The sequence below is a fragment of the Physeter macrocephalus genome, chromosome 9 (genome assembly GCF_002837175.3).
Source record: "Physeter macrocephalus isolate SW-GA chromosome 9, ASM283717v5, whole genome shotgun sequence".
Lineage (NCBI taxonomy): Eukaryota > Metazoa > Chordata > Mammalia > Artiodactyla > Physeteridae > Physeter > Physeter macrocephalus.
Genome location: NC_041222.1, coordinates 12,391,280 through 12,408,279, shown reverse-complemented (window position 1 = coordinate 12,408,279; position 17,000 = coordinate 12,391,280). Strand labels below are relative to the sequence as shown.

Sequence of the window (17,000 nt, the reverse complement as noted above, 5' to 3'; positions counted from 1 at the left end):
GGCATGTGGGATCTTCCCGGACCGGGGCACGAACCCGTGTCCCCTGCATTGGCAGGCAGACTCTCAACCGCTGCGCCACCAGGGAAGCCCTGCACTTATTTCCTTACATGACCTGATATTTATTTTTGCATTTGGTGTTAGAAAAGGATATAACTTAATTGTTCCCTAACTGTTTAACCAAATTCTCCATCAGCATTTATTGACTAATCTCTTCTCTCCTCACTATTTGAAGTTCCATAGTTATCATATACTAAATCTGTCCCATCAATTTAGGGGATGACAGGGTGAATCATCAAGTTATGTGGGCAGGATATATATTACCCAAGAGTTCTCTGGGGATGAGAAGCCCTCACCCCCTGCATTAGCACTAAATGTTCAAGCCAGATGTGCCTGTGCACCATGGTGTCTAACCACTCAGGTTTATTCCATGTGCAGACACTGTGGTGGGGTCTAGCTTTATTTTTCTGGAGTCCATGGGGGATTGCTGATGGCCAGATGGAGCTGTTTGTTAATGGTTTCTGGTCCTTTATGTTGGATCTTCTCTGGAGCTGGCTGACTCTTAAAAATCCTTTGAGAGGCAAGGTGACTTGGTTTATTTCTCTGGCAGTGGTGGATCAGGAATTTAATTGTTTGAAGGGGCACATGTGAAGGATTGCTCACCACCAGGCCCTACTGCAGATGCAAAGGTGAATGTGTGGCAGTGGGTACGGGGTCTCTTGTCGTGTAAGTGCTTGTTCCACGAAGTCTCTTGCGACCAGGGAGCAGGCGGTGGCCAGCCACCAGCCTCTGCTCTGGCCTCTCGGGGCTGGGCTGGTTGTGCCTCTGCTTGTTACTGGCTGAGTGACCTTGGGCCCATCCTCTAACCTCCCTGGACCTGCTCTCCTAGTAGGAACACGGATAATAAAGCCCACTCTCCACCCCCGCCCCCATCCCCACCCTTGTGTTATTTGAAGGGTTGAGAATACTGTGTAAAGCTTGCACAGTGCTCAGCAGATAGTATGAACTTACAATATTTGATTTATTTATTTTCCCTTGACTTAGAGTTGTGGTGTGTAGATCGCTGTGAAAAAGTATGGATTTTTGTCTCCAAGTCCGGTCATCTTTCTTTAGCCCCAAGAGTTTGCTTTCTGTTTTGGAATTTTGTTGTGTCATGAGTCACTTCAGAGCCCAGGCTCCCAGAGTGCTCAGCTGGCCACCTTCTGCTCTCTGCCAAAGGTGGCTTCAGGTGACAGAGAGAACCCTCTGGCCAGGTGTTGGAGCCAGGCGGCGCTAACAGCCTGTGAGCTGTTTGTTCATCTGGCCTTAAGTGGATGGCCGTGCGAGATTCCCCGCGTGAGTTCCTGCCATGAGCGTGCTGGCTGTGACAGTGGGAAAGTGACTTGAGTCAGGTATCCCTGAAGCAGGTGATGGAAGGTGAGTGGGAGGAGTCGCCTCTGGGAGGCAGCTCCCACCTGGGTAAGAATGTCAAGTGCCTGGTGACCTTGGTGGACCTTGGTGTAAGCCTTTGCTGAGCGCGGTCATTTTGGCAGGACTTGCCCTCTTGACCTAAGGATGGGCTTTGTGGATTTAACCACAGCACAAAGGGCAGTTGAACTTGTGTTTACTCGATTTTGCTAGAACTGCAGGAATTTCTAATCCACTGTAATTTACCTATATTTGAAACGTGATCCCCCTGGTGTGGCCAGACTGTTTTTTTCTGCTGAGGAGACATTCATCAGAGTCTCCCAGGGCACCCGACCTTATTGTTGTTGACACTTCTCACCTGTCCTGTCCTCTCCGTGGCATCTACCACCTGGCTCAGGTACCATTCGGGGGCGGGGGGAGGTGTGCCTGGACAATTACAAGAGCTCCCTCTTGTCTCCTATTTCTTCCCCTTTCTATCTGATCTGTGTGTTTTTTCTGAAGTCTTTTAGAAAAAGTTTCGTACGAGTGCCACTCTCCTGCTTAAAAGCTTAGCCACTGCCTGTGGGGTGCGCCTCAAATTCTTAAGCCTGTTGTTTAAGATCCCTCAGAGTCTGGGGCTCATTGGACCTCCAGGCCTTGCTTCCAGCCACCGCCCCTGGGCGGCTCATGTTCTGTCCATGTTGATGGTCCCCAGCTGTGCCCTCCGCACCTCACCCTGTGGCAGTTCTGCTGAGGCCGAGCTCCACGCCGGGAACACCTTTTCCCTGCCGAGTGGCTAGTCGCTGTGTACAGGGGCTTTCACAGACATTCTCCATACTCTCCGTGCGGCCTGGCCGCCTGGATGGGGTGACCTTGCCATTTTCCAGCGAACGTTGGTGAATTTAAGTGGTTTTCTTACTGCCGCATAGCTGGTAGGAGAGCTGGAATGTGAGGCCAGGCCTTGTTCAGTCAGGCTGCCTCTCTGGAGCCGTCCTCGGAGGGCAGAGTTACTCTTGGCTGCTCTGGACTCCAGCACAGCAGTTTTTCCTTATTCACATATTTATCTCATTACATCACATTGCTGTTTGTCCTGGGTGTGTGCCACACCCCGTACTCCACCCCAAAACTTGATTCCTCAGATAAATCCCTTATCAGCTTGCTTTCCCGTGCATCTAGAATAGTACCTGGTACTCAGTGGGAACTCGATAAATGTTTGTTCGGATGAATACATGGATGAGTAGAATTTTCTTTCCATATCCTCTAATTTGTGGTTTGAGGGTGGATGGTACCCTGGTAATTAGGCTACTTAAAACTCCCGTGTGTTGGAAAACATCTCTCTTTTGGTCTATAGAAGAAATAGAAAGTGATAATTATTTTGTCCCATTCCCTTTGCCATCTCACAGAGATTCCTTGGAGAAAAATGCTGAAAACATATTTAATTATATATAGTAGGAATGTAATCTTTTAGCGAAATTTTGTCAAACAAGCTATACCTAGGAGTGGCTTTGAGGAAAGCTGACTCTCCTTTTATCTATCAGCCTCCACCCACCCCACGACAACAACCTTAACTGAAAAATAATAGTCATCTTCACTTTGGACAGTTGACGTTTCTCTCTGTCATACGTAAAGTGTAAATGAAAGCATCTTGAGAAATCCTTGCTGTTTATTGATCTCTTGTGTATTGGCTTCAAGACAAGCCTCCCTGCTTCCCCATGGGGATGGATGCCTGCACCACCATGTGGGAGCTGCCTCCTTTCTGATTTTGTTTTATCCTCATGGTTTATAGGAAAATAAGGTTGCGGTTTTTTTCCTCATTCATTCCTTGACTTCCTTTATCTGTTTCTGCCCCCTTGCCATTTGTAACTGGTCTGAAATCCTTCCACTCACCCTTATTCACAGGGCTCGTTTCTGCCTCTGAGCTCAGAATGCCCACATGAGAGGGCCACAGCGACCAGTATGAAGTGTAGGGCCCTTTTCTTGCATGTCCTTCCTTCCTGCCTTTTTCCCACTTTTCTTGTCTGGTTAATTAGTTGTGAAACTCTTTTGAGCTGTTTTGGTTTAGAAAGTCCTATTCCCGCTTTTTCTTTCACTCCTTATTGTTTAGACTGTGATCAGACTCTTGGTTGTTGAGTTCCTTCTTCTTTCCCAATAAATCTGTTCACCGTGGAAATAAAAAGAAATCCCCTATGTCCAGTCTGAGTCATGTCAGTAGGAATGTGGGAATTAGAGCTGGAGCAGCCAGCTAGCCAGGTGAATCTCAAGCCTGGAAATCCATCTGCACTTTTGGGGGGAGGCGGCCATGCTTCAGGCTTCTAAAAAGGATGCCATGGGGGGACCCGTGTCTCAGGCTTTGAAGAGTTTCACAGAAAAACATCTCTTTTAGCTCCTAGCTCTTTTAGCTCCTGAATCAACACAACAGTGTTTAATGCCACAAGACCAGTATTGAGAGAATCCTTTTAGGTGAAAACTTGTTTCAAGCTAGTGTGACCTATTTGAGTATAGTCACATGTTTCCTTCTAATTTAACAAATTCTCATCTCAGGTTAGTTTCAGGTTTGGGTTGAGGGTTTAAGGACTTCCCTACCCCTAATGGTAGGGGTCTGAGCATCACAAATCATTGAACGTGAGAGTGCTCTGCTGGGGGGCAATTTGAACTTGGAGAGCTCGTGGAAGTTCAAATATACTTCTGCTTCCTTTTTTGAGAGAGACAGTTTAGAATCAGGAGTGCTTAACTTTTCTCCCCCATAGATACTTTTGGGACTCTAAAAATGATAGCTTCTCTCCAGAGGAAAATTCAAATTCACAAGTGCACGTGCAAAAGCTTGCACATAACTTTTGGCCTGAGGTGTCTGTGGATTCTAGAGAAAGAGTCCCTGTTATAGAGGAATGGTGAGCTTCAGGTTGTTTTCGAGGCCAGCACACTTTTAGTCTTGCTCAGTGCTCAAGGCTTTTTAAAGCACAGCTGAGTGGTATGGCTGTAAGCGTGGACTTAACAGTAACCACTTCACATGAATTGGTAGTGGAGTCCTGCCCCGGTCAGTTCCTCACTTGAATGGTTTTTGCCCTTGAAAAGGTTTGGTCTGAGGTGATGATTAATCAACCAGTATTTGATCACCTAGTAGATATTCAGCTCTGTATAGTATATTGTTTCATCTAGGTCCCTGTTTTGAAAATGCTCTTTCCTTTAACTTCCCATAGGTGTCTGACTTGTTTCATCAGACACTGAGGGCATTCCACATATGCAGTGCTGTGTCAGATGGTAGCACAAAAACATGTCAATTAGGGCCAGCTTTGTAAGATGAACAAATGGTACAGTTAAGGAGTGTTGTATGAAGGGTGGGAAAGAACTAACGTATATTAAGGGATTAAGTAGCACATTATTTGTGTTTTCTTTAATCCTTACACCCTCCATGTCATAGATGGAGAAACTGGGTCTCAGAGAGATTGAGTACCTTACTCCAGGCCTCTGAGGAGCAAAGCCAGAATTCAAGCCCAGTCATGTGGACTCTAAGCCCAGATCTATCTATCTGTCTTTCTTCTTTCCTCCCTCCCTCCCTTCCTTCCATGCCTCTTCTGTTAAAGACCAGAGGTGGATGGAGTTGGGTTAGTGTTGGGAGAGGGTAGAAATGAGACCCTTAGACTGAGTATCCCCAGTAGGTTAACTTCATGGCCTTTATGAAACATCATTTCTCCTCTGTTGATTATCGCCCATCATGTAACTGTTTCTCAGCTGGTCTTTAGAGCTGTTTATCTGCTGTGTGCATCACTCTTCTTCTTCTGGGGAGCATCCAGTTTGTGGTGCCACAGCCCTAGGTGAGTGACCAAAGACCTGGTGGTCATGTTACCACCTGAGTGGCCTCATGCATGCTACTTCCGAGTCTTTTCTTATAAGTGACACAAACAACTTGGATGATCTGAGGGCTTCTCCGCCCCAGGCCCTTGCGTGATTTTGGTGCAGAAATGTCAGAGGGGAGTGCCTTTGTTACTCAGCTTTCAGTTGGCACAATGCATCAAGGTGGGAGGGAAAGTGAGCAGGTATTTAGTTAGAGTCACGTTCTCTTTGTTGTGTACTTTTAGGGGAGGTTTAAGTCGTATCTTTAGAAAGCTGCCTGCTTGGGCATTTGAGTCCTCCAGATCATGCACGTACTTGACAAGCAACAGAGGCAGAACCTTTGTGTGGTGGGTCCTAGTTATCATTCAGTTAGGGACAAGCTTTTGGAAATACTTCTCCTCCTTCAGAGGTCGTGATTTCTCAGCATGGAATGTCCATGCCAAGCTCTCCCACCATCTTGTTTTTCCATTTGGCAAATTTTCGTGTTCTTCTCCAGTTGCCCCAGCATCCTTTGCGCCCCTCCTGCATTTTGCATGGACCTCCCTTATAACCCATATTGCGTTGCATCATAGGTAGAGGTTTTTGTGTACACATGCCCAGCCAGACTGAGTCATTTAAACACATCCTGGTAGCTCTGTGTCAGCACTTTGTCCAATGTGTGTTAGGTATTTCACTCTGTGGTTGAAATAGTGTATCCTCTTTAGACGGAATGAAAAGAGATCGAGTTTAAATTCATCTGAGAGTGGGAGAAAAATCTTTGCTCCCAACAATCACAAGAATGTCTGGAGAGCCGATTGCTAGTCTGGAGATCCTTAGAAAAAGCTAGTAATAGACATTGGAAACTGAGCCAGGGAATGTGGACTTGGGCTCTTGCATTTTGACTTCGTTTGTGATCTTGTTGGAGGTCGTCTTTTGCATCAGGCCAATGGGTGGATTTTACTTGAAGGGAGAGTTTCTAATAGAAAAGCTGGGGAAACAGTTTCAGTTTTGAAACGACTTTATTAACCTAAAAATAATTAAAGGTGATCTCTTAACCCATGTCTAAAGAAGAGTCTTTCCCTCATATGTGATGATCCAGAATCCAAAGTGGGAAAATGTAAGACTGTTCAGAGAAGATGCTAACCTAGAAACCACAGAGTGCTGAGCCTTGGGAACTTGGAGAAACTCGTGCAAGCAATCTTGGAGGTTTTGGAGAATATTGGAGATGGGATTCTGGGGCAGGGGTGGGAAAGAAGGAAGACTGAACTTCTACTGATAATCCAGTAGGGTCCTAGGACTTAAGTCATATGGTTAAGATGCATTTTGAATAATTCTACAGTTACTAAAAAAAAAAAAAAAAAAAAAAGATAAATCCCTACATCTTAAAATTCCACATTGTTTACACACTGTCTCTTACCTAGATTTTTAAAATTACATAGACATTTTAATAATTATATGTATTAGTCTTGCTGTGGTTAATAAACCACAAATTCCAAAAATACAGAGGTTTGCAGCAAACATTAATTTCTAGATCGAGTTATGTGTCGGTGGCTGGGAGTCCATTGCTATGGCTCTTTTCCACAAGTCTTCCCTTCTGAAGGCACAGCCCCTGTTTGGGACATGCTAGTTTCAGGGCAGAGGAGAGAGCACATGAGAGCTGATGGAAACATGCAGTGGCTCTTAAAGTGTCTGCTCCCATCTGGTGTAGGTCACATTTGCCCATGTGCCATTGGCCAGAGCCCGTTACGTAGCCAAGCCAACAGTCACTGGACTCGAGTGGAGATGTGTCCTCCGGTCGGCAGTCACTTGGCAATAGTGAGTGTGTATAATCCTCTTAAAGGTACGGAGTTAATAATTGCAAACGATACTACAATCTACCGTGTGGTTTGTGTCTTCTTCTTTTGTCACTGAATGTTATTTAGTAAATACCTGACATCAGTTTAGATTTATCATTTTTAAAAGTTTTAAATACATTTTCTCCCTATTATGTATATTACAGTTTTAGATTAATTTTCGAAGAAACCAACCTTTTGCAAGGAAGTGATGTGGTAGATCACTGCGTGTTTCTTCTTGAATGATTGCAATGCGTGGAGCTCTGTTGTACACTGGTGCGCTAGCTCAAGGCTCCAGAACGATTTGAATAATGGGGTGATTAGGTATCAGAGTCTCGTTTCTGAATTTTGTAGACATGCCTCCAGTGTTTTATATTGTTTCCTGCTTAAGAAATATATTATTGAGATCTAATTCACATACCCTAAAAGTCACCATTTCAAACTATATTACAGTTGAGTGGTTTTTAGTATACTCACAGCATTGTGCAAACATCATTACTATCTAATTCCAGAATATTTTGTTACCCAAAAAAAGAAACCTCATATTTATTAAGTGTTCACTCCTATTTTCCCCTTCCCTTCAGCCCCTGGCAACCAAAAGTCTTCTTTCTATCTTTGTGGATTTGCCTGTCTGGATTCTTCATATAAATGGAATTCTGTATGTGGCCTTTCATGTCTGGCTTCTTTCACTTAGAGCAGTGTTTTCAAGGTTCATTGCTGATGTTTTCTGATATATACTCTTTAACATATTTAGGAACCTTCCTTTTATTTCTTAATTTTACTTAGAGATTTTAATGGAATGGCTGATATTTACCAGTGTATGATACCAATAAGCATTTTGGTAGTTGTGGGCATGATTATATTGGACAGTGATCCTATGATCAGTTAATGTAATAAATAGCATTAATAAATTTCTTAATGTTAAATCACTTTTGATTTCTTGGATTATGTTTGAATCCTGGTTTATTATTTTTCTTTCTTTCTTTTTAAAAAAATTCATCTAATGTACCATTTGCTGTTACTTTACTGACGAAGTTTACACTTACATCTAATTTCCTTTTTTGTCGTACTATTTTGATATCAGATATAGGTAACCCTTATAAAATGATTTGAAAGTTTTTTCATTTTTAAATGTGTTTTAGAGTGTTCGAATAAAACAGGATTTGCTCCTTGAGGTTCATTAGAGCTCAGCTGTGAAACCTTTGGGGCTTAGCTCACCTTTCAGTAAGAGTTCTCTGACAGCAGTTCTGAGGTTATTTATTTGTTTAGGTTTTCTACATCAATTTAATTTCTCTTTGTCCGTACATTTTCCTGCAATGTATGGCCAAAGAGACTTCCAGGTTTATTAGCATAGCTATTCATAGCACATCCTTGTAATTTATAATCATACACAGAGGTAAGATTTAAATCATTATTTCCTGCTCATTTTTCCCCTCCTTTCTATATTTAATTCTATATTTATTCTATATTAATATAATTCTATATTTAATTCTTTTAGAAGAATTAAATTTTGGTTTTATTTATAACTTTTACTCTTTCTTTTCTGTTTTCAATTTGTGCTTTAATTTTTTTATTCCCTCTTCCACTTTCTTTTTTTTTTAGATATTTATTTATTTATTTGGTTGCGCCGAGTCTTAGTTGCGGCAACCGGGCTCCTTTAGTTTCAGATCGAGTGCTCCTTAGCAGTGGCATGTGAACTCTTAGTTATGGCATGCACGTGGGATCTAGTTCCTTGACCAGGGATCGAACCCGGGCCCCCTGCACTGGGAGCGTGGAGTCTTAACCACTGCACAACCAGGGAAGTCCCCCTCTTCCACTTTCTTTTTTTTTTTTATTGGGGTATAGTTGTTTTACACTGTTGTGTTAGTTTCTACTGTACAGTGAAGTAAAGTACAGTTCTCTTCCACTTTGACTTTTTTTTTTTTTAAATGGGAGCACAAGGTGGATGTGGACTAAAGTGTAGTGTTTTATGGGATAAATCTTTTCAAATGTATATATTTATCTACTCTTAAGGACTGTGCTGCTTTTCCTCATGTTTTGGTTTTCTTGGGTCTGAATGATGAGTATATAGGCTGGTATATTTTTCGGTTTTCTTGTGTCTGATGAGGTAATACAGGCCTGCTATTTGCCTCTCACCAGATGAATTATTGGATCCCCTGTTTCTTTTTTCTTTTTCTCTCTCTCTTTCTTTCTTTCTTTCTTTTTTTTTTTTTTCTTGCCTCACTGCATGGCTTGCGGGATCTTAGTTCCCTGACCAGGGATTGAACCTGGGGCCCCTGCAGTGAGAGCACTTAGTTCTAACCACTGTACTGCCAGGGAATTCCCTAGATCCCCCTCTTTCTACTTGATGTTAGAATTGTCTTCTTGGATCTTAGGTTGAGTGGGATAATAGTTGACAAATCAGTTGAGTGGTCTCTCCTTGGGAAAAGGAATCAGAAGAAAGAAAACCAGGGTCAGGGACAGTCGGTCAAGAAGACTTGGCCTAGTTCCTCTCTGTGTCTGGATCCAGTATAGCCTGGCTTCCATCTTGTTTTAGGTGCTCTCCCCATCTCGGTAGAGTCCAGTCTTTTCAGAATTTGCGGTCTTGCCTCCTTTGTGCTTAGTGGACCTACCCAGGGCAGCTGACTTCATGAAGGTGCAAGCAGGCGCCTTCATCTTCCTCTGACCTTTCTCTTGCATCTCTACCCCTCCTGGCTAGATGAAGCCCTGGGGGCAAGGCACTCTCTGCTGGTGGTCCTCACATGGTATATCTGCCTGTGCTGGCACCCCCTTGCTCACAGCAGCCAGACACTCTGGGGGTCCTCCTTTGCCCCACTGTGGGCCCTTCCATACCCTCATCCCTCCAGATGATTGCAAATTCAAATTAGAGTGTCTGTGAGGGTTCAGGACATTTTCTACTTCTCAGGTAACCTTGATAACCCTAAGTAACCTCAGTGACATGGGTTAAAGATACCTCTTAGTTCTTTTCTCAGTTGAGTCCCAATTATCTCCAGTAGGAAATCTTCAAACCTTTTGGCATTTGGACGATGCCCTTTCCTAGTTTCTAATCTGGTACTCATTCCAGTCACTATCTGCCCCCGCCCCCCGCCCCCCCCACTACTCTTTCTCTCCCATTCTTCAGGTGGTTGTTATCTGGAAGGGGGAAAGAGGGAGAAAGCAAAGACCTGAGCTTATTAATTCGCTGCATTTATCTAGAAGTCTAGATTTATAATTTTTCGATGAGTGTGTAACATTGTTATTAATGTAAACACGATCATTTCCTGGTTAGTGAGCCTTTGGAGCTTTTCCAGGGTTCTCTCTGTGTTCTTTGATCTGTTATGAACATCTTTGAACAGAACAATTTTGAGGTTTTCCCTTTGAAGTGATTGCCCATAGTTGGCCTAAATTTAACTTTATAGCAAAGTCAACAGTCAGGAGTGTTCTGTTCAGTTTGTGCAGGGCACATTCATTCTTCAGGCATCTCCTGTGTGCCTGGCAGGAGGGAGGTCAGTTAAGACAAGTCAGGTACAGTCTGTGCATTCAGAGGGCTCTCATTCTCCTGTAGCGGTCAGGATGCCTCGAGAGGCTTTGGCAAAAGCTCTTGTGAAACGAGATCATCATGTTGTCTGCACTCCTCTAATAGTATCAAAAAGAGAAATTAGAGTGCTTTAGCATGACTTGTTTTTATTAAGTCCATATTGGCCCTTAAGGTATACCACTTTCTTTCATAAACCCTATGTTTACTGTAATATAGAATTTTGCTGGTGACTAACGTTATTTTAATAATCTCTCTTGCGGCTGGCTGACCACCATGGTGGATCTTATAACTGAAATTCTTTGAACGAGGGCAGTTTCCAAAGTGACCTGGTTATGTATTCCTCTTCCTAAGTAAAAAGGGGTGGTGGGGAGAAGAAATTCTCTTATAGATGAAAATGCATAGCAAGAATTGATATTTTGGAGCGTTGAGGAGTTTTCATGTGTTTATCAACTATGTAGTTGTAACTCTCACAAAGGCTACTGTAGATATATCTATTGCTACAGGGAAATCATTAAGGAAGATGTGGTTAAGGCACCAGCTGTGACTCTAGGTGCAATTTTAATTTTCAGCAGCATTTATGGTCTACTGTGAACCCAGCCCCATAGTCTAAAGGGGATGCAGGAATACTCGCAGACAAGTTGACTTTTTTTTTTTTTTTTGAGTATTTTAACAGTGATACAGCGCCTACCATGTTCCAGGCACTGTTCCAATTGCTCCATATGCTAACTAACTCATTATACCCATTATACCCATTTTATAAATGGTGAAGCTGGGGCAATAGAGAGATTAAGGAATTTACTTAAGTCATGCTGCTAGTAAAGAGTAGAACCAGGATTCAAAGCTGGGCAGTCCGTCCAGGTTAGCCTCAGTTTTGTTGTCATTCAACAGACGTTTATTGAGTACCTTATATTGGCAAGAGATTGAGTTGGGTCATTTCTAAAACTCATTCATTCATCGAATACTTACTGAGTACCTACTATGTTCCAGAAGGCACAGTCTCTGCTCCTGTGGAATTTACAGACTGGTGGGAAGTCCGACAGACAGATAATCAATTAATATATAATACATTTTTAGACAGTGGTAAGTCCTATGATGAAAACAAAGCCAGGGAAGGGACCGGAAAACGATGGAGGGTGCAGGGATATTTTTAGATTTTTGTGGGCTGAGAACGCCTCTCTGAGTAGGTGTCATTTGAGCAGAAACCTGTTTGAGAAGAAGAGCCAGGCCAGTGGCAATTGGAGGGGAGAGCAGTGTTCCAGGCAGAGTGAGCAGCAAGTATGAAGGCCCTGAGGTCCCGATAAGCCAAGGCCAGGTGTGTAGAGCAGGATGAGCTGGAGGGGAGTGGGGAGAATGTCTGGGATGAGGTCAGAGACTGTGATAAGATCATGTTGGCCCTTGTGGGTTATGGGAGGGAGTCTGGGTTTTATTTTGAATGTGTTTGGATGGATGTCTTTCAGAGTTCTGAGCAGGGGGGTAACATGTTTTGATTGACCTTTTCCAGGGAGCATTCTGGCTGCAGTAAGGAGGACTGACTGTAGGGCAGCAACAATGAAACAGGAGGCTTTTGTGTTGAGCCAAGGGATTCTCTCACTTCTCGCGTTTTGTAATTCGTGTTAGTTGTAAAGGTGCTGCCCTCCCACAATACGTGCTCTAGAACTCAGGTCTCAGTGAAGTAAACCCGCTACCGGAGGACTCTGAGGGTAGAGGAGCCTGGGTCACTGAGTCCACCTAAGCCCCTGCCCTTTCCTCCTAAGATTTTTGTCTTTTCCCTGCACGTTTGTTTCTCATGGGGACCATATCTTGAGGGGAGTTATCTGGGGGATAACTTGTATTAAGACCCTAAGGAATAATGTAAGCATTCCTCAACTGGCTTTAAAAACAGAAGCTTCATGTTTACCCAGAAGGATTTATGGCCAGAGAATGGACATGAGGGACAGTGTTGGGTTGGGGAAAGCCACACAAAGGGGATCCAGCTTGATAACACCCTTGAACTAGGTACCAGATACCTGAGCTCAACTCAGTAGAGTGATAACTGGCTTCCATACATTTGGATACAGAAGTCCTTCACCTTTTTGAGTCGGCTTCCTCATCAGTAGAGATAGTATCTGTCTGCTAACCTCACGAGGTTGAGGTTGACGTAGAGGGCAGCGAAATAAGAATGTGGAAGCCCTGCGCACAGACGTGCCATGGAAGTCGGAGATGGTAGCATCCCTTTATAGGAAAGTCCAGGCATCTGTAGCTCATTTGCTATTCATATATGCTCAGATAATATTACGGGAAGCACCCTGTAGTAAGGGTGTGGGTATCTTCCCTGGTTGTGTAGTCCTAAAGGAAAGAATCTGCTCTGCTGTGTGACAAGGTCTGGGTGACTCTCTCCTCCCCAACCCCCGCTAACTGATTTGAGAATTAGTTCAGTTCCCACTGTCTGGCCAAGACCTTTTAGACCTTTATGTGGGCCGTTCCTGGAGGGTTATTGGCTGAGGTCCCCAGAGCAAAGGTTAGGGGAGTTGAGGTTAGGGGAGTTGGCCTGGAGTCACTGGGAGACAGGCAAACAGATGGATGGATAATTACACACACACACAAAGGTGAACAAGGCACAGTTACAGTTGTTGGATGCACAGTGCTTATGGATAAATTATATATGTAAATAAATGATTAAAACTGTGAAAATTGCTTCAGTGGAAGTATCTTCAAAGTATTGAGAAGGGAGTGACTAATTTTGTCAGGGACTGGATCCAGGAAGGATTCTAGGGGGAGGGGGCATTTGAGAAGATTTCTGTGAGATCCTTGGAGCCCTCTACTTAAAAAAGAGGGGTGTGTGTGTGTGTGTGTGTGTGTGTGTGTGTGTGTGTGTGTGTGTGTGCGCGCGCGTGTGCGTGCACGTGCGCACTATGTAAGCAACGATGAGAAATATGAAACGGCATAGTGGGTTCCAGGATCAGTTCAGGCCAGATTGTGGAAAATTGCTGTCTGAGCTGATGTTGGCTTACCTGACTAAAGGTTTTGAATTCATTCTTTCTTTTGTGCAATGTTTAGCCATAGGTGATGGAGCCTTTCTGAGGCCCAGTGAGCTAGTGTTGTTAAAATGTAAGGATGGGCCCCTCAATGCCTAGCGTGGTGCCTTACCTGAGGTCATTGTTTAAATATTTACTGAAATGATGAAGACGTGATGGTTGTCTCAGAGCTCCAGAGAAGATGTCCCCCTGCTGATCCTTAGACCCTGGGATTTAGACACTGCATGCCCTCAGTGACATCAGTGTGCTGAGGAAGCAGGTCGTGGGATGTTGCTGTAGCTAGGTTCTATGGTCCACACGGAGAGCAGCTGCTGAGGGGCTTGCCTTTCCAGCTGACAAGACCCTGGGCTGAGAAGTGGAGGGCTGGGGTCCATTTCCATGAGTACCTTCTGTGAAATGGTACCCTTTCAGTAATTACAAAAGTATTTTTGACATTGCATAAGTAAGGATGTGATTAAATTATCTGTGGTCAGGGAGACAAAGGAAGGTACCTTTTTTGTTTAGTTTCCATCACCCACTGAGTTGGGTGACATTGCCCTTGACCCCAGACCATGCTTCCCTCTGCCTTGTTCCATACTCTCTTTCCAGATGTGCCATCTTCATCTGGAGCTTATGGACATGACTGCTAGATTGACTTCTCATTTCCTGTATGTTCTCTTCTCTGGGGGCTAAGTCATATCCAGCCTGCACACTTAAGAAGAGATCATTCTGGGGAAAGACCCATGCCCAGCCTGTGATGTGATTACCCACAGGTCAGGAATGCAGAAAACATTCCTGACCAAGGCTGTTTGCTTAGTATCATGTCACTTTCTTGCCATATTCCTTAGTCTTTGCCTTCTAATGATTGCAAGGTGACATTCAGAGGCTTTCCCATCTACTGCTAGACAGGGCTTTGTTCTCTTATCAAATCTTAAAGCCAGAAAAGGTTACTGGAAGACTGCATCTTTTTTGGATATTGTAGGGACATAATTGATTCAAGTGGCTTCCTACTGAGGCCTAAGAAGAAAGAAGTCCATAAGTTTTTAATCTTTCCTTCCCTTTCTTTTCTGGTACTTGCTCCCCCCGCCCCTTTTAAACTTTTTTATTGTGGAAAATTTTAAACACATACAGAAGAGGTGAGAATTTATAGTGAACCTGCAAGTACCAGCTTCAACAGTGATCAGCTTTGGGGCATCTTGTGTCATCTATATCCCAACTACCCGGCTTTAATTATTTTGAAGCAAATACCACACATCCTATCATTTCATCTATGAATACTTTAGTTATGTGTTACTAAAAGATGAAGACTTGTAAAATCATAATACTTCCATTATCACACCTGATAATTCCTTCATGTCATCAAATAATTGATCAATATTCAAAATTTCCTGAATGTCTCAAAATCTTTTAACCCTGTATTTTAATCAGGACCCACTGCAGTTGTTGATAGGTCTCTTAAGTTTCCTTACATCTATAGGTGCTCTTTCCAACTCTTTCTTTTTTCCTCACAATTTATTTATTTATTGAAGAAACTGGGTCTTCGGTTCTCTTTAGCTTCACATTGTGTAGATGCCGCTGATTGCGTCCTCGCAGTATTTGTTTAACATGTTCCTCACTCTTCTGTATTGCCTATAAATTGGTGTTGTGTCTAGAGACTTATTCAGGACTCATATCCAGTTTTTTGGCAAGTATACTTCATAGGTGGTGGTGTGAACTTATTCCAGGAGGCATGTAATGTTTAGCTGTGTCTTTGTGATGGTTGATTAGGTTTTAAATGTGTTGGATATTTATGAGGGTTCTGGCCCCTTAATGTTTACCTGGGCCGAAGTGGCGGTCTTGAGAAAGTGGGAAAAAGAGAATGTGGTGTGCTCAGGAGTTCTTTCTCTGTCGAAGTCTGACGATGGTGGTGGCTGTCATGTTTTCTGTCCCTGAACTGTTGGTTCCTGCAGCGCTTGCTGACACATGAATTAACAGGATTTGGTGTAGAGCATTGCCCGTCGTGTTTCTCTTGGTTGTAAAAGACTCGTTCACTTAAGAAATGGTAAGTAAGGAGAGGATCAGATTCTTTGAAAGTTATTTTTGTATTTAGAGGTGTTTCTTGGTTTGGCTAAACCAGCCGCTGTTGCTGGTGTTCTCCAGGTGTGTGTTCTTAGCTACTTTGTAAGATGATTCTTTTCTTCTTTCAGGATCTCATTTTGCCCAACGGCAGTACTCCAGCAGGCCCTGCAAGTCCAGCTTCTTCATCTTCCCTTCTCAACAGACTGCAACTTGATGATGACATCGATGGTGAGACCAGAGACCTCTTTGTCACGGTTGATGATCCCAAGAAGCATGTCTGTACGATGGAGACCTACATCACTTACAGGATCACCACCAAAGTAGGTCTTTTTATTATCTTCCACCTGTCTGGAGTGTCTTGGAGAATTGAAGTCCTACTGCCATGATTCCTGCCTTTTTCCCTTCCTTTGTACAACTCTGTTTACCTTTATGACAATTGTGAGTATAGCTTTTTGGGAGAGTGGATATATTCAGATTTAAAAGGATTATGCACACGTTTTTTTTTTTTAACCTTAAAATGAAGGAGAAATTGTGACTACCATCTTTCAAATGAAACTTTTAAACCCCATACTTTCACTTATTTTCTATCATGATATTGTTTAACATGTTAATATATCTTTACTCTTGAAATTTATTAATCATTGTATCAACCATTGTATCAACCTGAAGCTCTGTGATGAGAACATGATTATAATCTGGTGTAATTAGTCTCTTTTTTGGTTTTTTTTAAACATCTTTATTGGAGTATAATTGCTTTACAATGGTGTGTTAGTTTTTTATAACAAAGTGAATCAGCTATACATATACATATATCCCCATATCTCCTCCCTCTTGCATCTCCCTCCCACCCTCCCATCCCACTCCTCTAGGTGGTCCCAAAGCACCGAGCTGATCTCCCTGTGCTATGTGGCTGCTTCCAACTATCTATTTTACATTTGGTAGTGTGTATATATATGTCCATGTCACTCTCTCACTTTGTCCCAGCTTACCCATCCCCCTCCCCGTGTCCTCATGTCCATTCTCTACGTCTGCGTCTTTATTTCTGTCCTGCCCCTAGGTTCTTCAGAACCTTTTTTTTTTTTTTTTTTTTTTAGATTCCATATGTATGTGTTAGCATACAGTAGTTTTTTCTTTCCGACTTACTTCACTCTGTATGATAGACTCTAGGTCCATCCACCTCACTACAGATAACTCAATTTCCTTTCTTTTTATGGCCGAGTAATATTCCATTGTATATATGTGCCACATCATTTTTATCCATTCATCTGGCCATAGACACTTAGGTTGCTTCCATGTCCTGGCTATTGTAAATAGAGCTGCAACGAACATTGTGGTACATGACTCTTTTTGAATTATGGTTTTCTCAGGGTATATGCCCAGTAGTGGGATTGCTGGGTCATATGGTAG

The 17,000-nt window shown here is 43.1% G+C and overlaps 1 protein-coding gene across 7 annotated transcripts in view; it reads left to right on the top strand.

Annotated features, from left to right (window-relative positions):
- Positions 1-17,000, top strand: part of SNX30 (sorting nexin family member 30) — a 127,642-nt gene that overhangs the window by 30,050 nt on the left and 80,592 nt on the right. For all 7 annotated transcript variants that reach the window (XR_003681138.2, XR_003681139.2, XR_003681140.2 and 4 more), the window contains exon 2: positions 15,722-15,913. Coding sequence is in view for 2 of the 7 variants with exons in the window: in XM_028493636.2 (XP_028349437.1) it covers positions 15,722-15,913 (192 nt within the window). In the remaining 5 variants the exon portion in view is untranslated. The remainder of the gene's footprint in view (positions 1-15,721; positions 15,914-17,000) is intronic.